We start from the raw sequence: 23,275 nt of genomic DNA, 5'->3' as shown, positions 1-23,275 counted from the left end.
GTACAAGTAATAAATAGGGGTGGAGGAAGAAGCACCACAGAAAACCCCCTTCTTAATAACAGATAATAATTATTAACATACTGATATAATTGTTTCCAGTCCAAAAAATTCTTGGATGAAATAACATATTTGTCGACATTCTCAAATATTCGAGTCAAAATTACCTATGTTTGCTGCCTCGGGCTGCTACTCCTAAATAAAGTTGACTGACATCTGTAAATGGAGATCAGTCACAGCGCAGTCATTTACTTTTTCCTTTCATACTAAAGTGTGTGTATATTAAAGCATTTTCCCACCTTCATAAAGTTTCAACTTGCTATTATTTGCTATATGTCACAAAACACACTCTCCTAAACATGCTATAGTGACGTCTCTCTCAAAAGTAAACTAAATTCACTTTTTGTGCATTTCCCACACCCCTTAAGACTGTCTTTAACAGTCTGGGTTTTAATATGACCAAATCTTTGATACTTGCTAATCCTAGCTCTTAACCGGACCATGCATTAGCATCAGTCAGAATTCTGCTGAAGGAGGCTGTCCAGATGTGGGGTCCACAGGTAATTTTGATAGTGCAGCCCTGTTTTAAGATAGTGGAGACAACAAAACTAAGATTAACCATGACTAGTATAACAGAATCCAGAAGACTTCATTGACCAGATTACATATATGTTTAAAACAGACCAAATCATAGGATTCAAAAGGTCATGGTATACTGTCTCTGACTTTGGCATCGGTGCTTCTTGTCGCCTCTTAATCATGGCAACTGGGTCCTGCACAGCACAGGAGAGCTTCACAAAAATTCCTTCTTTCAGTATCTCTTTCATTAGCAGAACTCATTCGACTAATGGAGATCTTACAGGCTACGATAAAAAGACATACTATAATAGTAGGTTCTACATCACCTCTCACCTCAGAAGGTTTAAGGTCAAGGGCACAAAATATTAATATCCTGCTGTTCAACTTCCACTCAATTTTTAAATTCAGCTTTGCATACTCATATTATGAAACAGACATCAGAAATATCCCACGTTTCTGTATTCCAATCTTTACTCCAGAACAAAAATAAAAGCAGTGCAAACTAACATAGGCAAGGATTGCTCCGTACACCGCTACAATACAGTCCTCACTGGAGTGACAAACAGGCACAAGATGCACGCCTTCAACGCAACAGCAATCGCCAAAGCTTCTTTGTGCTCCCTGCTGACAACCATTTCATAAAAGCAAGATATACAAGAGAAATCTAAACTACCTCTAAAAACAGGAAGAAGGGGAGGAGGGACGGAAGAAAGGGATGGAGGGAGGGGGAAGGGAGGTCCAACTGTAGCTACCAAAATATTCAGAACATTCAGATGATTCTAATCTGAAGCCACTGCAAAAACATAATGAAATAATGTTAATTTTCTTGATCCTATACAGTAACACAAAGACTTAAACCAAAGTTAATGCGTTTATCAAAATCTTTGGCATTTTAGAACTGGAAAAGGCAAATCTCTATTCAGTGACTGCTATTCTTTTCAACTTGAAATCCTCAATCTTCATAATTTGAAAACATGTATAGGTGTAAATACACCTGTCTACATATAAACACTTAGTAAATGCCTAGTAAAATATATTCCTCAACAAAAAGCTTCCATTCTAAAAACATGTGAACTAAAATCATTTCAACTAAATGAATCAACTAAAAAAGTATCACAGATTCTCTTAAGTTAAATGTCATGATGCCAAAGTATAACCCAAGGTAGGCTTGTAAATCACTGACTTAAAAATTGAAAAAGAAAGCCAGGGCAAGCCAAGTTCTACATTTGACCCTTTCATGATAAAAACATGATTTAAATCTTATATCAGTTTCTCTGTCTCCAAAATGGGGACAACATGCTATGGTAAAAACAGAAAGGTCAGAGGGATTAATAAGATGTAAGAAATCATTTTAGTGCTTGAGTCTAAAGTGACAAAGTATAATTACTGTAAGAATTTTCATAAACTCACTTGAACAAAGCAATTCTGTGAAAGACCTGCATTTTTCTAAATGCATCTTGAAAGGTCTTTGTTTTAATATGATCAAACTGGTAAAATTTACTGAGCCTGGTAATCATTTAAATATTTCTAACCAATTAACAGCAGTGCGCAAGAACAAAATGTTGGCCTTTATCTTGTGACAAAGACCCAGCAACAATAATCTCATGCTAGTGTCTGACTCGGGTAGATTATTCTAGAAAAGCAAACTTAGAAGCCCTACAATGCTGTGGTCCAGTGAAGACTGCCACAAATTCTTTGCCACTCTTCCAACTGAATGGACTCTACTTTCCCTCCACTTGAATCCAGGCTGCCCTTTTGACCAACAGAATGCGGCAGATCTAACAGCATGGAATGTTCAAGGCTGGGCCTTAAGAGAGACCAGCCTCCGCCTTCGCCTTTTTAGAATGCTCCCTATTACAAGCCAGCTGTCAGGTGAGAAATCCAACTACGCTGAGACCCCAAGCTGCGAGGTCCTATGGGGAGAGAGAAGCCACATCGAGAAGCCTTCTTGGACCTTCTAACCCAGCACAGCCTTTAGCTGAAGCAGTCAAGTGAATGATAGTAGAAGCACCGCCCAGCTGAGCCCTGACTGAATCCTTGATTCACAAAACTGTGAGCAAAGAAAATGGCTGTTGTCTTAAGCTACTAAGCTTCTGAGTAATTTGGTACGCAGCAGCAGGCAAACCAAAAGGACCATCACTATATTCAGTAATTTAAGCATACTCGCAAATTATTTCCACAATGAGAATAGGTTTAAGAAAAAGAAATTATAAAAAAAAGTATTATTGGGGCTGGCCCCGTGGCCGAGTGGTTAAGTTCACGCGCTCCGCTGCAAGCGGCCCAGTGTTTCGTTGGTTCAAATCCTGGGCGCGGACATGGCACTGCTCATCAAACCACGCTGAGGCAGCATCCCACATGCCACAACTAGAAGGACCCACAACGAAGAATATACAACTATGTACCGGGGGGCTTTGGGGAGAAAAAGGAAAAAATAAAATCTTTAAAAAAAAAAAGTATTATTAATTAAAAATTTACCAAAAACATATTACCAATTCAGGAAAATAAAATTATCGTTGCTCTAAAATCTTCTCTGGTAGGCAAGAATAATGGCAGTAAAGGCCATGTCAGTTGTTTTAATCTCACTCAAATTGTATAATGAAGTATCATTATACATCACACTCTCTACATCACACTGTTTCACCTCTATCATCATTAATCACCACCATTTATCATGGCCTCTTGCTTGCTAGCAACCCCCTTGCTTTGGCCCAGGTACACCAAACCTTGATGAGCACACAGCTTTCAAAAGGACGCTTAAGTTATCAGTAGCAGTACAAGTCTAAAGGGCACTTGGCTTTTAATTGTCCATCCTCTAAAATCTCAGGCAATACCAGACAAAGAGATAAGCTTTGGAGGTGGTGGGTTGAAAGGAAGACCTCTCGTTTCTACCCTTGGGTCCGCTGGACCAAGATCTAATCAGGCCCAAGCAGACCCATTCTGGGTAACTAGGAATTTAAGGAGAGCAGACATCCCACTAGAACTACCTATTCTGAGGTATCCACCACCAAGCTACTATAGTGTAAAGTTTGGCCCAGTGTATTAAGATTTCCATGACATTTACCTCAAGGTTTCACCAGGGCTTAGACACTTTAGCACTTTGACCTGGGTATCTGCCACATCTGTACTGGGAGCCAGAGGGACCTCCTGAGCTGCTCATCAGTTCCCACTTTAAGCACAGTTAGGGAACGTTAAACAACACAGGGGAGAGTCCTGGTGCTACAAAAGCTGACTCCACTTTAGAAGATTTCTACTTTAACTCTCAAATGTTAACTTAATTCTGTTCACTGAGCAGCATGCTATCTACTGACAAGATGGAACAAAAATCCTAGAAGTGAGCACCTTTCTGGGGATTCAATGGTCTGGCCAACAACACAACCTTAATACACTACCTGAAAGAAAGGCCTTCAAAAAGTTTTAAAGGTTAAGAAATGAAGAAAAACTATTTCTGCAAAAATAATCTCAAAAGTTATCTGGCAGGGCTGACCCCATGGCCCACTGGTTAAGTTCAGCACGCTCCACTTCAGTGGCCCGGGTTCGCGAGTTCGGATCCAGGACATGGACCTACACCACTGATGAGCCATGCTAGCAGTGACCCACATACAGAGTAGAAGACTGGCACAGATGTTAGCTTAGGGCTAATATTCCTCAGCAAAAAATAAAAAGTTATCTGGCCTGGAATACTGAAAAAAGCTAGTTTTACTTTAAGATATGGAATTCTCAGCTAATCAAAATATCAAATGAAATAAAACCTAAGAATAACCTAGTTTCAGACCTGGATTCAAAATAGAAATTACAACTGTCTCCTTGAAAAACCTCTTCAGGTCACACATCAGTACCAAAAAGATTTGTGGATTTTCTTACCTGACAGCAAGTTTCAAGTTCTCTCTGCAGGAGGTTAATTTTATCACTATTTAGACATTTACGTAGCAGTTAACAAAAGTAAAATGATTTTACATTCTGTCTCTGGTAACCTCCTGAAAAAGAGATCAAGGCACTAAAAAGTGAAGCAACTTGTTCTGGGTGTCACCATCCGTGGTAAACAGTGTAATTAGAATCCATTGCCTCCATCTGTAAAACACTGCCTAGGCCAGTAAGGGATTACACATTTAAGCCAATAGTGGCTAAATAGGCAGTTTTGCTTTGCAATGAGCTATGAAAAAATGAGATTCTTTTCATAATCATAAAGCCTGAAGGATGTGTTTGTTCAAAGTGATCCTTTTATTTCTTCTGTTACGTGGAATTCCAGAAGAAATAGAATATTTTGTGCTTCTAGTGTACCTCACTCTTATACACTTCAAAATGTGCAGCCAACAGTATGACAGGCATGTCACCAAACAGGTGACATTTTGGAAGGTGCTGCTGCTGCTCAGAAGGGCAAAAACATGTATTTCTATTATCACGGTTTCAAAAAGAGTATAAAATTGAAAAAAGAGTGCAACGGTGTGTGGTCACAGGACTGACACCAAGAGAAAACTCTGACACCCTGTTACTCTGATAGCTACAGCCCTATCTTCTCACAAGGCGTCTCCAGACACAAACATGCCGAGACAAATGAGCCTGCCAACTACGGGATGGATCCCGCCTGCCAGGGAAAGCCCAGGTTCCAGTGGAGAAAAACTGCTGAAGTCTTTAAAGGATCAACAATTATTTAGCTTTCCAAGATTTATTAAACAAAAGCGTATTTCAATTTTTCAGCAAGAAACTGAAATTCAAAAGAACTCCATTCAAAGAAACACTGAAATGTAACTCCATTCATCCCATGATCCATCACCTCATTCATGCTGGTACATACTTAACAGCAGGTGTCTATTGTTCTTCTCAATTATTTTGTTCTCCAGGAATGATTTCAGCCTAAAGAGCATGCCACCAACAAGTACATGAAAACTTAATTGGCCTTATGCATAAAACTCTACATGGAAGCTTAAACCAAAAGTCTTCTTTTCTAAACCCTCCATGTTGGCAAACATTCTCCTGCCAAACGGCTACACTGAATTTAGTAGAAAACATACACTATTGTAGGCTCTCCCTCACTTCACCAGAGCGAGCTCTCTATCTTGTGTTCATCTTTAATCCCAATACCTGGCATGTAGTTGGCCCCAGGAACTTAACACTAAACCATCATTAAAGTATCTGTCATACTGGAAACCAGGCTGACGGGTCGACTACATGGTTTTACAGATTTCCTAAAAAACTCCCGAAAGATTTACAAATCCTTCTCTCTTCTTCGTATTTCTTTACCATGCCCCATGAAAGCCTGTCTTGTTTATTTCACTATTAGACGACACCTCAAGTAACATAATCCACAGACTTGCCATTGCCCTATAAAACAGTTTCCCTGTCTTAGTCTCCAGCCTCTCCACTCAGCCCTTTCCACTGCTACCACGTTAATCCTCCTCCATCTCATCACACCCCAACCAAAATCCCCAACGGTCCAATATTACCTAAAACAAAGGTCTTCAAATAAAACCGTGCACACGAATCACCTGAAGGGCTTGTTAAAACCCTTCAGATTGTACAGCGCCACCCCTAGAGTTTCTGATTCCATATGTCTGATATAGGGATAAAAATATGCATTTTTAATGTTCCCAGGTAACACTGATGCTGCTGCTCCAGGAAACATACTTTAAGAACCACTGACCCAAAGCAACGGCTCGCAATTACAGGATCCTAAACAAATATATCAGAATCACCTTAGGAGCTAAAAAAAAAAAAAGAACACATTATCCTTATTCAATGATTCTCATTCAAAAGGTCTAGGAATCAATCCCTAGGTAAATCTAATGCATACCCAGCTTCATAAATCATTAGATTTCCGTCACCAGCTTCAGTCTAAAGAAAAATCACAAACCTCCTTAGGTAACACTAAAGGCCCTCCACAACCTGCACTCAAATCTACCTCTCCAAACTTATCTTCTAGTCCAGCAAATAAACCCTCAGTAACAACTAAATCATTCTTCTCCTTACTTATTCCTGAATATCCTTTTCATTCATTCCTTCTGTGCCACTTACCAATATCATCTCACTTGCCATTCCAGCTACCTGGAGTGCCATTCCCATCTCCTCTACCTCTGTGAATCCTCCAAAATCAGCTGATCGTCAACCTGGAAAACCTTTCTTGGCCCATTCCACATGTTTCAGAATGATTATATGACACATGCCAACTACTGTTCTTCCGTTTAGCAACATTAGTTCATTTGTGTATCTGTGTCACTGCATATCCAGTTTATTGATGGATGTATAGCCAATATTACCCAGCAATTTATAACCTAATTTTTTAAGGAAATAAACTATAGGAAACTAAAAACAATTTAAAAGTTGTGTAAACAATTTCTACTATATAATAATTTAAAACATTTAGATGAACCTCATTCAAAAATGCTTTATCCTCGAATCTGTGAATTAATAAAGATGAGTAGAATAGATAGTTAAGAAAGAATCTCAAGTCATGACTAAGGTCATTCTTCCGAAATATATCTAAGAAAACAAAAGATGGGGGCAGAAAAGTAGATAGGTAAGAGGGAGAGAAAAAAGGAGGAAGAGAAAGGAAAAAAATAAAGAACACTGTCATACCTTGAACTCAAACCAATTAAACATGATACATGAAATGAAATGTTATTTCTATGTTAGACCTCTCATCTTGTATTATAAGATCAGCTTTAGTTTTCTGTTCTTTCTGTGTCAAACAGCTTATGCCAATGATATACATAGGCAGTAACATGAAAAAGCAATAGTGTTGCCAAGTGTATGATTTAGGGACTACAAGTTACTGAGAGATACAACACACAAATTGCCTTATTTAGTGTCTTAAACACATCTTGGGGGTGAAGACAGTGGGGAATGGGAAGTGACTGCTAACAAAGTTTCTTTTTAGGGTGACAAAAACATTCTAATATTATATGACGGTGAAGGTTGTATAACTCCATGAATATACTAAAAATCATTAAAATCTATACTTTAAAGGAGTGAATCTTATGCCATGTAAATTTTATCTCAATAAAGTTGTTTAAATAAACAAACAAATGAATAAGTCATTCCATAATATGAAGATAGGATTCCCAAATCACTCATCTGAAACAACATGTATGAAAGGTATCACTCATTTATAAGCCAGAGACATATATTTTTAATCATGTTTACATTTTAGCTGTTACTATATGATGGAAACTAAAGTTTAAGGAACTTAAAGTTTCTTAATTATAAACATTTTTAATATGAGATAATAGGTTTTGTTTTCAAAAGTATAGTAAATATATTTTTGACAAACAAAATAAATAGAGCTAAGTATGGCACAATATCCTACTTTGTTCATAATCATAATTAATTCTTCATGATAGTATTATAAATACAACCCTAATAGACTTAAAAGTTTTGAATTTAGAACATTAGTCTAAGTTGGTCAAATATCAGAGATCATAAAAACTTATTCATAAAGTATTTAATAACCTTGTGAGAGTAGGTTTACACAATCCATAGCATACTTCTAGGGCTTGATGTATTCAAGTTTTAAATGTCATATGTACTATGATACAAATAATACCATTTGATAGTATTACATATTCTAATAGTGTCCAATGTTTGCATAATACAAATTATTTTTTATTAGTATCTTATGGCATATCTCTTTCTATTCATATACTTTTAATCTATCCACACCTTTATATTTAAAGTGTATTTCTTAAAAACAAAATGAAAAACTTGCATTAAAAGATGATAATATATTCTTCAAAATGCCACTGTTATAAAAGGTAAAGAAAGACTATGGGAATGTTGAAGCTGAAAAGAAACTAAAGAGACATGAAAAGTAAATCCAACATCTAACCCTAGACTGGATTCTCTACTAGAGGGGCAAAAAACTCTGCTATATAGGTCATTGCCGGGTCAAGTGACAAAGCTAGAATACTGACAGATTAGATAACTTTACTAATTCTTTAGGAAAAAATATTTGTGTGTGTATTGATACATACATACATATGAACATAGATAAAACGATTAATAAATGGCAAAATGCTAACAGCTGAGTTGAATAAAGAGCTCTCTGTGTGCTCTTTGTACTATTCTTAGCCTTACAACCTTTCTAAAAGTTTGAAATCATTTAAATATAAAAAAATAACATAAAATGCATCTCTCATAAACAGCATGGTTCAGTCTTTTTTTTTTAACTAGTCTGACAATCTCTGCCTTTTAATTAGTGTTTAGTCCAACTACATTTAATGTAATTATTTATATGGTTGGAATAAGTCTAACATCCTGATATTTGTTTTCGTTCATCCTATTTTTGCTTTCTTCTTTGTCTTTTCTTTCTTCTTTGTTCTTTTTTCTTCCTTTCCTGCTTCTTTTGGATTAATCAAATATTTATTCAATGTTCAATTTTATGCCCTTTACTAGCTTTTTAGGTATATATCTATTTTACAATTTTGTTTGCTCTAGGGATTAAAATATGCATCCTTAACCTACTAAAGTTTACCTTAAACCTCATATCTCTTCATGCATAATGTAAGAAACTTACAACAGGACGGTTTCATTTACCTGACTCCCACTTTGCACAATTACTGTCATACATTCTACTTCTAAATATACTATAAAATAAACACATATATTATTGTTTTTCCATTAAAAGAAATTTAAAAATGAGAAAAGTGTATTTTATTTTTGCCCACATATTCACCACCTCTATCCCTCTTTATATTTTCCTGTAGATGAGTTACCATCTGGTATTATTTTCCTTTAGCTTGAAAAACTTCCTGTAACATTTCTTGAAGTGTAGGTCTAGTGGTGACAAATTCTCTCAGCTTTAGTTAATCTGAAAATGTCTCTATTTTACCTTCATTTCAAAGGATATTTTCAATGGATATAAAATTCTAGATTGACAATTTTTGTATTTTTCAGTACTTTCAAGGTGACATCCATTGATTTCTAACTTGCATTGTTTCTGATGAGAAGTTAGGGGAAATTTTATCATTGTTTCCCTGTAGGGAATGTGTCTTTTCTCCTCTGGCTCTCTAAGATTTTTTTCACTGTTTTTTGGCAACCTGATGATTTATCTAGGTACTGGTTTTCTTTATGTTAATCTTGGTTGGAATTCATTGCACTTCTTAGATCTGCGGGTCTTGATTTTAAAAAAAAAATTTAATAATTTTTTGGTCATTATTTCTTCCAAAAATTTTCTGCCCTAATCTCTCTCTCCCGTCTCCTTCTCTACCTGCAACTACACAAATGTTAGATTGCATGACACTGCCCCTCAGAACACTATGGTTTTATTCATTTTTCTTTTCTGTCTATTTTCTCCCTGTGCTTCAATTGGCTTAGTTTCAACTGATTTATCTTCAAGTTCTCTGATCCTTTCTTTTACAGCATGCAATCAGCTGCCAAATCCACCCGGTGAATTTTTCATTTCAGATATCAATTTCTATCAACTTTTTTTAAGCCCAGTCATAAGTCACATTTTTCTCATTTTTCACAAGTATAATGATTGTATGCTCTGTTATAAACCAATGTTATTTTAATAAAAAAAGAGAGAGGAAAAGTCATTTAAAAAGGGAAAAAAATACTAATCATATGCTGGACACAGTAGAAGCTTCATTATTGAGAACATGGATTATATCGTCTTACTTTAGAGTGAGCTTTGTTCTGGCAGGCAGTTAATTTATGGGCCGATCAGGCTGATACCGTAGAGACTTGGTTTTGGGCTTTGTTATGTGAGATCTAGAGTAACCCTCACTCTATGGCTAGAACAGCCCTATTCCTAAGATATAACTTTTCTGAGGTCACATATGAAAGCACAGGATGGTCAGCAAGTTCTCCCCACACTGACCAGTTTGAACTCCAACATTTGCAAGCATTTGGCAACTTTCGGATTTTCCATTTAGCTCACAGTCCCACAGTAGCTGTTTTCTGCCAAGCCTTGCATGTGTGCAGCTTCATATTTGACCAAAGGCTCGATGGCAGGCCTTCAGATTTCTGAGGATCCTTTTCTATGCAATTCCCTCTTCTCCAGTATTCTAATCCACAAATTCCAGCTGCTTCCGCATCCCTGAACTCTGATCTCTGCTTCCTCTGCTTAGAGAGTCTGCTGCTGTCTGTTTAGGCTTCACTTCTCTGTGTCATAGTTTGGAAAGTGACCCCAAAGAGGAAGCTGGAGTGAATATGGAACTCACCTCATGTGCTCTCTCTCAACTGACTGTGCTAATTGCCTGAGTCCATCCATTTTTAGAGTTGCTTACAGCAGGAGTTAACTTCATCAAGGCCAGAACCAGAAGTCCTTAACTTTAACTTTTTTAAAAAATAACTTTAAAGTCTATTATCTTATTTCACCTTAAAATAAACACGTAACCTGATAAGCACATGTTATTCCCATGACAGATTAGCAAACCAAGATACAAAATGTTAAATAACCAGTTTCCAAGAAATATATTTTATTCCATATGCAAATATTCATCAAGCACCTACTATGGGCACTTGGTAAGTGACATAGCAGCGAAAGGAACTCAGAGAATGTAGTTGCAACCTATATTCTTTATATTCAGTCATCAATAAAGCACATAGACTGTACCAAAGAAAATATGTCTAATGAATGAATAACCAAGAATCAATCATTCAGTCCACCAGGAGCATGCCTATACTCTCAAAAACGACTACAATTTACATTCATGATTTATTTTTTCCTGAAAAGACTCCTATTTGCCCTGCAAGTAATTCCATTGCTACACAGTTATATTTTTCAATTCCCTACATATACTTAATTTTTTCATATTAGTAGGTACTGTCTAACCAAGTCATTTCTATTTAGCTATGTCAAATTTGCTTCAGCTAACCCTTAATCGTATTTCTGATTTTCACCTGGCAAAATCGAATATATTTTCCTGGCACATGGAGAGAAAATATAATAAAATTTCTAAATACCATTTCTGCAGCATCACACCAAATGGTAATATCATTTCTCCCATCTTCAATAAATCAATCAAAGTGATACGTTTCTACCTTACAGATTTTCATCTCTCAAAGAACCTCTTAACCTGTCATTTAGCCCAATATATGTAAGAGTGACTGTAGGAAAATGGTCATAAAGTTAAGCTACATATATGTTTATGAAATAGCATTTAAGGACATTTTAATATTGATTACCTTAATATATGACTAATTCCAGTAAAGTAAAGTACATTACAACAGAAAGCCAGACACTGTGCATCTTCCATTGCTACATATTGAATATCTCCTCCTAATTTTAAAGCCTGGCAGAAAAAAGTCTGTTAAAAGGTTTTTTTGAGATGATAGAAGTTCATGACAGCAGCATCACCTTTAAATAGAAACATTACTTTTGCGCTCTGTTTACGATTAATGGAATATTTTAGGTGGCTAACTTTTTGTTTTGCTTTAATCTGTTATTCTGAATCAAGGTGGCACCCTTTAAAAAAGGACCTTACCTGCAGAACATCTTGGATCTTCACCCACACGTCCGCCATGTCATACAATTTGACATCTTCCTGCTGAGTCTGTGGAATCACGACAGTGTCTTGCAGGTATCCCAGGACCACAGAGTGTGCAGTGGCTACAGCATTAAACTTGTCAAATAGCAACTCCAGCAGTTCTAGAAGTAACCTAGTGATAAAAACAAGTATAACACAGCATTTACACACACAAACACACGCAAAGACAATTTACACCGGACTGCAAGAAAAACATGAAACTAAAGTGAAGTACCAGACTACCATGTAAAGAGCCCAACATAGACTTCAACAGATTTGATTCCGAACAGTTGTACGATCTACGCAACTTCTGAAAATTTATCTAAGCCTCAGTCTCCTCTGCCATAAAATGGAGATGATGTAAGAATTTAAAAACCAATTGTAAAGGCCCCAAACCAGCAGTAGCAGCTCACTAAGCATTTGTTTCCTTTTTAATATATTTCAGTGATCACTATACTAGTACTCTGTATTCATACAGGCAGTTTCTCTAAGGAATTCAGGCAATTTTTCAGACAACAGTTCAGATGTCACACAGAATATGCTATTCTCTAGCAATAAATTGGGCACTTTGGTAAGTATACTAACCCCTTTAGTCATAGAAAGCTGCACTTACTACCATTCAAATGTATAGCCTAAGTTGCCTGAAAAAAAAATACACACCTGCCAAGCAATCTGATTTTCACCACAGGGAGCAGCACATTATTTCATTTTTCATAGTGAGAGATGCTGGACACATATTATTACATCAATTTTATATAGTCAAGGACACAAAATGAGGTCGCAAGGCAGCTGGGCCTAGAACAAAAGGTTCCATGTCAGTGCATTTAGCCACCTACCCCTCACCATAGTTCTAAAATGTAGATGTATGTTTAGAGAGAGCTCGGAGCTTCAGGTCACGGATGCAAAGTAATTCCTCTATCACTGAGCCTTACAGCTTCACTGATCTCCCAAGCCTGGAATCAGCCTTTCCTCCTCTGAACTTGTATAGTATTCTATCCCACTTTTAAGCAACGTACCACTTGTGGCTCACATACATGACTCAATAAATGTGGGTCACATTTATGTTTATATAGACATTTGACCTCCCTTCTCCACTATTACTCTTTCAGGGCAGGCACTGCCTTATACACCTCGGTACACTGGGGAGCACTGAGAACAGTGATCAGCAAATATTTACTGAATGAAGCTAACGTGTATACCATGAATGAGAACAGAAAATTTTGGAATGTGATCTTTTTTGTATATTGTACGGCTCTCAGTTCATAGTTCCTAAGCAGACTTATAAACCAACCTGGAAAGTAGGAAAGGAAAGCAAAGGGCTTGTCAGCAGTGTCAATTAACAAAATTTTATTACCACAAATAAGAGGTTACAACTACAATCTCATCAGAACATATAGCATATTATGTATTACTATGGCTTCTTTACTACCCAATTACTATAATTAATGTGCCAATGTGACAGCCAATAACCACCTTATGATAAAACCCTAACATCTACTTGACATTTTAATTTAGATGAGACAGAATCAATAAAAATTTATGTTGTACTCCTAGTCTAGAATATACATAATCCAGAAATTACACATTGTATTTATAAATAGGAGCTATTCTACTTTTTGAATGATGATTTTTTCAATCTCTCAAAGCTCAATTCATATTTATACTCATATACACCTAAAAGAATTCTTCTTTCTCATCTATGTTATTGGAGAACTACTGAAATATCAGCAGAGAGAGGTACAAAGTTCAGGAAGATGTATCTAACATAAGAGCCAAAATAACTAACTCAGTGCAGAAAAATAATCTGTATAAACTGGTAACTGGCATCATACACAGTAAATATCTGATTAAGTGTGAAGGTTCTACTTTTCAAATAAGGATTTATGCTAAGTACGTAAGCCTGTAGTTCCCAAATATCAGTGCACAGACCATAATGTATTTTTCAGTGGTAGTTAGCAAAATAAGAAAAATAGGACCATATACCATTTACTTTTCACAAAGGTAAATTTATTTAATTTGATATTTAGGGTACTCTCTTGATAGGAAAATTTCAGTTATTTTCTCTGGCAGTTATATTGTCAAATGTCCTTAGTTGAAAAAATTAAAACTTAATAACCTTATGTTATACCCCAACATTTTTTGAAATCATATTGATCCATGCCATTCAGAAGCCTGAAGGACACTGGTGTCCAGCCTATCAATGACATGAAGTTCTAGGTACAGGCCTACAAACCAGCAATAAAGCAGAAAACACTGGAAGATAAATGGGTGCTCAGAATGGAGGGGTGCTGCTGTCTGGCTCCTAGTGGGAAATGAAGTGTAAGATGAGATCCATGGTATCTATTAACATCATGGAAATAGCAATCCTTTGATAAAGCGCTGACACACAGCCAGCTTGTGTCACTCCTAGGGGATCAAGGCCAAGACATACCCGTTGTAGTGTGACCATCATAGGCACAAGACAGGCTATAGGGGGAAGAAAGAAGAGAGAAGAGACAGGCCAGAAGTGGAAAGATTCTACTTGCAGCTCTGCCTTCTTTGAAACATCCGCCCATGTCAGAGAGGGAGGTTCTCCTTTGCCTTACCACAGCACAGTCATGGCAATGTTAATAAAACCCTCAGCTCCGACATCAGAATTAAAAACTTTTGTGCCACTAATGACACCACCAAGAAAGTGAAAAGACAACCCACAAAATGGGAGGAAATATTTGCAAATCATTTATCTGATAAAGGATTTGTATCTAGAATGTCGCAAGATTTCTTACAACTCATAATAAAAAGACAATTTTTAAATGGACAAAGGATTTGAATATACATTTCTCCAAAAAAGATATATGAATGACCAATAAGCAAACAAAAGATGCACAATATGAGGGGGCCGGCCCCGTGGCCAAGTGGTTAAGTGCACGTGCTCCAGCTTCGGTGGCCCAGGGTTTCGCCAGTTCGGATCCTGGACGCGGACATGGCACCACTCATCAGGCCATGCTGAGGCGGCATCCCACATGCCACAACTAGAACCCACAGCTAAAAATATACAACTATGTACCGGGAGGCTTTGAGGAGAAAAAGGAAAAATAAAATCTTTAAAAAAAAAAAGATGCACAATATCATTAGCCATCAGAGAAATGCAAATCAAAACCATGACATACCATTTCAACCCACCAGGATGGCTATAATCAAAAAGACAATAAAAAGTGTTGGTGAGGATGTAGAGAAAGTGGAACTCTCATACAGTGCTGGTAGGAATGTAAAATGGTACAGCTGCTTTTGAAAATGGTTTGGCAGTTTCTCAAAACATTAAACATAGAGTCACCATATGGACCCAGCAATTCCATTCCTAGGTATATACCCAAGAGAAATGAAAACATACACAGGCACAAAAACTTGTACACAAATGCTCAGAGCAGCATTATTCCTAATAATAAAATAGTAAAATTGTAAAAGTAGAAATAATCCAAATGTTCATCACCTGATGAATGGACAAACAAAATGTGGTATATTCATACAATAGAATATTACTTGGCTATAAAAGGGAATGAAGTACTGATACATGCTACAACATGGATGAACCTTGACAGCATTATGCTAGGTGAATAAAGTCACAGAAGACTACATATTGCATGATTCTATTCATACGAAATATCCATAAAAGGCAAATTATAGAGACAGAAAATATATTAGCGGTTACTTAGGTGGGTGAGACTTGACTACTAAAGCATATGGGGTTTGTTCTACGGGGGGACAAAAATGTTACGGAAACACAGAGTAGTGTGAATATAATAAAAATCACTCAATTGTATACTTTCAATGGGTGAATTGTGTAGTATGTGAATGTTATCTGTTTAAAAAAAGAAATCAGTTGTGGCTCTGAGTGAAGACAATCAGAACCCAACATATTCCCTGCAGTAAAGAGAAAATATACAGAACAGTGAAAAAAGGAAGCTGATTGTCTCAAAGTGAAGTACGATGAAAGCTGATTCCTTGGGAATCTTACTACCAGGAGGACATTAGCTTTTCTCTTTTGGTTCCCTTGGTTTTGTTGGTTTGTCTTTCCTTCTTATATAAGTAACCTGTTAGAAACAACAAATTCATATTCTTTCCCAGCATTGATAATTCCTAGCCATTTAATCACGAAAAAGTACAACTTCTCCAAGTGTTCCCATCTGTAAAATGGAAGTATTAATTAAAACCTGTTCTAGAAGCCTCACAAAAGTGCTGGAAGATCAAAGCAAAAAATGGACAGAACGAGTTGAGGTAACGGTACCACATTAATGAGAGAGGATAGTTCAGGATCCCTTTGTCTGGGTTTCTGGGTGGAGCAACTCTGAATACCATGGTTACCTTTCCTGAGAGAGAGAGAGAATTAAAGATAGAAATTTGGAAGCAGAGGTGTTGGGTTTGGATCTGGACCTGTAAAGTTTTAGGTGTTAGGTACTTGGATATGCAAGTCTGAAACTCAAGAGAGAGACTGATATTGGACATTTAAAAAGTGATAAACATTTGAGAGGATGAGATCACTCAGGGATGATATGCAGAGCAAGAAAAGCAAGCAAGTCCAGAGCCAACGCTCCCCGAAACAGCAGCACTGAAAAGATGATTAGGAAGTAGCTAGGAGGAAGAAGGAAGCCAGGAAGGAAAATTTTAGAAGACAAAGAAGAAGAGAATATCAACATAATCAAGGCTACACAGAGGTCACATAAGGTAAAGACAGAAATTTACAACTCACAGGCCTCAGTGACCTTAGCAAGAAGGGTTTCAGAGGAGCACTGGAAGCTGAACTCAGCAGTGGGATGAGGAGTGAATGGTTAATAAGGAAAAAGAAACCAAAGTCAATCACACACTTTGCAAAAGCATACCATTCTTCATCAACATATGCACTCTGAAAAAAGAAAAAGGAAAAAAAAAGACGACTTTCTCCTGATGCATCGAAGAATCAAAGAGATTAGGAATCACTCACATAAATAGGACATAAAAGGGCACCAGTCTGGCCCAATTTAAAGCTACCAGAAATAAACTGAAATATGTTAATATTCATATACACTCTCCAACAGCCCACACAATACTAGATTGAGAAAACAAATGTTCGCCTTCAGCTGCAGACACACTCAAGATGACCTAAACACACAAAGCCCCACTAACATCATTCCCTACTCCACTCCTACCACAAAATATTAAAAAAATAAAAAGAAGAAATAAAACATTACATTCAGTTAGCCCACTTGCTTAAATCCTGTTAGGATCAAGGTTTTTACCACTGATCTAAAAGACAAAAGAGCAGGCCAATCATTAAATTACTAGAGATTCCGTAAATGGAATTAAATAAGAAAAGGCCTCTTTTAAGAATAAGCCTAAGAACCTTAGCATTAGAATTTCAATTAATTGCAATTTCCACCCTTCAGAGGAAAATAACACACACACGTTATTTCTAGAGTCACAAAATAGTATGCAACAATATGCAATACAACATCACAGTTGGTGACAGAAAATATTAATCCTGGAATGGCAACGTGGTATAAATGCCAGTAGAAAGGACTGGCATTAGAAACCCAGACTTGACACCAGCTCTCTACAGAATAGCCATGGGACTTTCAATACGTCACGGGCCTGTATGAAATCTCAGGTTCTTCAAAGATAGGTTTCCTCAACTATAATTTCCTAATAACAAATTGTGAGAATTAAATGCAAAAATGTATGTGAAAGTATACTAATAAAAAAGCAAACTCAAAACAACAGTAAGTTGTTTTCTGTACCTTTAACAGTTTCCATCTAGAGGGGGAAGAAAGGGAGAGATGAGAGACACCACTGATATTCCCACGGCCCAGCTGCATCTCTGTCCTTCCCTCAGCTTGGTTAGTAGAGTCTTGCTTATATTCTATAAGATGCACCAGTATCATTCCAATAAAACTCCCTCTATAATTAAGGTAGTTGGAGTTGGGTTTCTGTCACTTATAACTAAAAGAGGCCTAATTCACAGAAGAACCAATTCTTGATTCCTCTGTGATTCTACAATCCCTCCAAACAAAACCAGACGATCACAATGCCCTGAGAGAAGTGACAAAATACTGACGCGCATGGCTTCCTGGGCCAGAAAGTGAGGACTCAGTCCCTGTTTTATGCTTCTCAGAATGGAGAAAACACTCAGTCAAATGTTGTGGGTGACAGAGTTCAGGAGCAAAAGAATGAACAGAGGAGGGCGGCAGTATTAGGACAAGGCTAGGATTAGAGACACCAACCTGGGATCCTCTGCATGCAGCTGGCACCTTAAGCTGTCATGATGGAGGAAAACAATAAGGCTGATGGAAGATGACGAGGATCATGACGACAGCGACAAGGACTATAACAAACACTGCTATGTCAACAACTGCCACATTGATTACAACATACGTACTAGGCACTATGTGAAGTGCTTTACCTGGATTATTTCATTTAATGCCTGGAACAACCCTGTGAGGAGGGTACTACTTTAATCTCCATTTTATAGACAAGAAAACTAAAAGATAAGGAGAGAACGAAGGACTCAATTTTGGAGAACGTCCCTTTTTAGGATGTGTAACGCCCCTTTTTAGGGGTGTTGGAAAAAAAGGAAGTAATTTAAGGGAAAAAAAGGCCAAAAAGATATCAGTACTGTACAATGCTAAGGAAACCCAGGCTAGAAAGAGCGTCAACAGAACTGTCTATACTGCCTCCACCTTCTCACCGCAAATTGGCTTTTACCCTGGTACTCTACTAAACCAACTCTTGCAACAGTCTCAAATAATCATTTGTCTCAATCTACGAGGCACTCTTCAGTCCTTATTGAAATACGGGCAGCATTTGTTTCTACTGAGCACTTACTCCTTGAAACACTACCTTCCACCAGGTCCACAACCCTGAACTCTCCTGCTTTCCAGCCACTTATCTGGCTGCTCCTTCTCAGGAACCACTTCCTCAGCCTGTTCCTTAAACGCTGTGAACTCTTCTCAATCCTCACACCCTCTCTAGGTGAACTCAATCACCACGTATGCACCTGCTGATGACTCACAAACAGCTTCCGGCCAGATCACTTCCCTGAGCTAGAGACCTCAAACTTAACATGTCTTCAACAGAACTCAGCATATTGCTCCCCAAACCTACTTCTCCACGTCCCCAATGTCAGTGAATGGTACCAATTGCCCCAACAAATCATCCCTCCATCCTTCCTCCCTCAAATCCAACCAATCGCCAACTTCTTTTACTTCTGCCTCTTGACAATCTCTCAAATGGGACTACTTACTCCACTGCCACTGTTACTCTGCTAATGCGGTCATATCGTCTCTTCCCTGGATTATTAAAACAGCCCTAAACTCGCCTCCTTTCCTCCAGTCGCTGCCTCTCCCCCTCTAGACCGTAAACTAGTTGAGGTTAAGAACTGTATCTGATTCACTACTATATTCTAGTATGTGTCACAATATTCGGCATGTGATAGGCAATAAACGAGTATTTCTTGAATGAAAGAAGGAAAAACTGAGCTCCAACAGATGGCAGAAGTAAAGGTCTGATTACAGACAACAAACGGTAAGAAACGAAATTTATAGATTATAACCTCCTGGTTTTAGAAGCTCACAATAAAAAATACTTCACATAAAACTACCTTCTCAAAAAGATAACCTATCAACCTAAACATGAGAACCAAAAGAAGTATAGCTACAAGCTGAAATACACATGCATTCAGAGCTAACACTAGTAATACTGCAATAAAAGCCATTTTATGTTAAAAAAAAAAAAAACGAGAAAAGCGTCAATATGAAGAAAGTATTTGTTCTGTAAACACGCATCCACTTATCTGGCAGGGTTTGAAAATAGCCTTCCTATAGCTATAAGTAAAATGTTACCTGTGCCCCAAGATCTTCTTCTAACTTCCTACCCATAGCCTTCTCTATGTATCTCATCTTCAAGTGCCACCATGAAAAAAGGCAGAAGAATAAGAAGAAAATGTTAAGGAACAGTCACAGTTGCACAAGGCAAGAAATGTCTATGGTATAAAGCTGTATCATCAAGCTGTGAAAAATGTTCAATATTTAAGGTGAGATACGACTATCTGAATCTAAATTTAACATCCAGGGAGCCTTGAATTAGTCATTTGGCTGGAAAACCCATGTCTGCAGCCAAGAAGCTGCCTTACTTGGTCACGAAGCAAAGACACACAGGCAAGGGAGAAAATCAGTTCTGTTCTACCACTTATCTGCTGAGACCTTAATATCAGGGTTCTGCATTTTCCCACTGACAGACAAAGGCAATAACCAGAGAATATTTATTTCCCCACTACTATGCTCTAAAAGATAAGAAAATATTGAACTCTGAGCTTAGGTTTTAAAAGAAATTGATCATCAATTATTTCATATCAAAATGGTCTTAGTTTTATATGCCTATATCTCACATACACATTTTCCTAATAAGCTTGGCTGAGCTAGTATTTTTCATTTCCAACAGGACATAGATCCCATTTAATCTGCAAGGTTATCTAATACCTGCTTTTAAGGGGTAGAGATAAGTTTCACCACTTATTAATAACAATCTTCATGTAAAAAGAAGTTACTATTTGAGGAGTGCTGACTAATTCTCCATCTGCACTATGAAAAGAACAGGAAAAAAACTATTAGCAATATAGAATGAAACACAGTAAAAATAAAAAGAATACTGAACTGGGTCCTGGCTCCAGTCATTTCCTTCCTGTGTCACTTTCCTACTTGTCAAGTCAGCCTCTCATGCTCAGTTTCTGAATTCTGGAGAGATGACCTCGAATGAACTTCTAATTCTAATGGGTGGCAAATTAGAGACTAAAATTAGAAAATAAGCCCAAGCCCTCTTTGTTTTAATGAAAGTATTAGTATCATTCTTTCATAAGCCTTTCCCAGGATAGTCTCTTCAATAAAACGCATTGGGAAAATTGGACAGCCATGTGCAAAAGATTGAGACTGGACCATTATCTTACAGCATACACATAAATCAACTCAAAATGGATTAAAGACTTGAATGTAGACCTGAAACGATAAAACTCTTAGAAGAAAATACAGGGGTAAGCTCCTTGACATTGGGCTTGCCAATGTTTATTTGGATTGGACATCAAAAGCAAAGGCAACAAAAGCAAAAATAAACAAGTAGGACCACATCAAATTAAAAAGCTTCTGCACAGGAAAGGAAATCATCCACAAAATGAAAGGCAACCTACAAAACGTGAGAAAATATTTGCAAAAAGTGAAGTATAACGAAACTTGTTTCCTTCAGAGTCTTACTACCAGGAGGACATAGCTTTTCTCTTTTGGTTCCCTTTTTTGTTTGCTTGTTTTCCCTTATATGTGCAGGTTATTATTAAATAACCTGTAATAAACAAAAGATTCACATTCTTTCCCAGGATTAATAATTCCTAGCCCTTTAATCATGAAAAAAATCTCTCAATTTCTCCAAGTTTTCCATTTGTAAAACAAAAGCATTAATTAAAACCTGTTCTAGGAGTCTCACAGAACTGCTGCAAGATCAAAGTAAAAAATGGACAGAACCAGTTAAGGTAATGGTACCATATTAAAGAGAGAGGAGAGTTCAAGATCCCTTTGTCTGGGTTAATATCCAAAATATATAAAGAACTCACACAATAACAACAACAACAACAAAAACAATCCAATTAAAAAATGGGCAGAGGAACTGAATAGATATTTTTCCAAAGAAGACACACAAATGGCCAAAAGGTACATAAAAAGGTGTCAGCATCCCTAATCATCAAGGAAACCCAAATCAAAACCACAATGAGATATCACCTCATATCTGCTAGAATGGCTATGACTGAAAAGATAACAGATAAGTGCTGACAAGGATATGGAGCAAAGGGAACCCTTGTGTACTGTTGAGTGGGAGTATAAACTGGTGCATCCACTATAAAAAATAGTATAGAGGTTCCTCAAAAAATTAAAAATGGAAATACCATACGATCTAGCAATCCCACTTCTGAGTACATATCCAAAGGAAATGCAAAGAGGGTCTCAAAGAGGTACCTGCACTCCCATGTTCACTGTAGCATTATTCACAACAGCTAAGATATGGAAACAACCTAAGTGTCTGTAAATGGATGAATGGATAAAGACAATGTGATATAAGCATATATACATAGACATGTATATACATATATCACACACATATATGCATACACAATGGAATATTATTCAGCCATGAGAAAGGACATTCTGCCATTTGTGACAACATGGATGGCCTTGAGGACATGTTAAGTGAAATAAGTCAGACAGAGAAAGAAAAAGACTGTATGTTCTCACTTACATATGGACTCTAAAAAAGCTGAACTCTAAAAATGAAACAGAGACTAGAAGGGTGGTCACCAGGGGCTGGGGGTGGGGGAAATGGGGAGATGGTGATCAAAGAGTATAAACTTCTAGCATTAAGATGAATAAGGTCTGGGAAGCTAATATACAGTAGGGTGATTATAGTTACTAACACTGTATTATATACTCGAGAGCTACTAAGAGAGTACATTTTAAAAGTCCTCACCACAAAAAAGAAATGGTCATTCTGTGATGTGAGGCACGTGTTAGCTAATGCTATGGCGGGAATCATTTTGCAATATATAAGTATACCAAATCAACATGTCATCTACCTTAAACTTATACAATGTTATATGTTAATTATATCTCAATTAAGCTAGGGAGGAAAAAGCCTTTCCCCCATTCCAAAAATAATATTTTAACACAGCACAACATTAGAAAAATTATTCATAAATCCACTTCCCAGAGATAACAAAAGTTAAGATTTTAGGTGTATATTCTTAGTACTTAGTTGTTGTTCAGTCTTAGGACAAGAATGTACAAGGTTTCCAGGGGAATTATTTAGGTATTTAAGTCATCTGTTTGATTGTCAGGTGAGCTAATTAAGGTCCAATTACTTGGTGGCTGCTGATGACACTTCTATCTCTGAGAGGCCTGCCACGGATCACAGTGTGGGATATAGGGGGGAGAATGGATACGTCAGTACAAATACTGCCCTTCTGAGGAAAAACAAAATCAAGCCCAGGAAAGTCATGTTTATATAAGGCAGAAAGCAAACTTACATGATGGAGACTACTTCTACTTTTTTTTTTTCCTCCCCAAATCCCCCCAGTACATAGTTGTATATTTTAGTTGTGGGTCCTTCTAGTTGTGGCATGTGGGACACCACCCCAACACGGCCCGGTGAGCGGCACCACGTCCACACCCAGGATCCAAACCAGGGAAACCCTG

General features: G+C 37.3%; 1 protein-coding gene across 6 annotated transcripts in view; it reads right to left on the bottom strand.

Moving 5' to 3' along the window:
* Window positions 1–23,275, bottom strand: part of EXOC4 (exocyst complex component 4) — a 758,598-nt gene that overhangs the window by 647,677 nt on the left and 87,646 nt on the right. For all 6 annotated transcript variants that reach the window (XR_011539582.1, XM_070617731.1, XM_070617732.1 and 3 more), the window contains exon 7: window positions 11,997–12,171. Coding sequence is in view for 5 of the 6 variants with exons in the window: in XM_070617731.1 (XP_070473832.1) it covers window positions 11,997–12,171 (175 nt within the window). In the remaining variant the exon portion in view is untranslated. The remainder of the gene's footprint in view (window positions 1–11,996; window positions 12,172–23,275) is intronic.

This window comes from Equus przewalskii, chromosome 4, assembly GCF_037783145.1.
Source record: "Equus przewalskii isolate Varuska chromosome 4, EquPr2, whole genome shotgun sequence".
In the NCBI taxonomy this organism is placed as follows: Eukaryota; Metazoa; Chordata; class Mammalia; order Perissodactyla; family Equidae; genus Equus; species Equus przewalskii.
The sequence above is the reverse complement of the archived record's forward strand: the minus strand, read 5'-3'. Positions and strand labels throughout refer to the sequence as shown.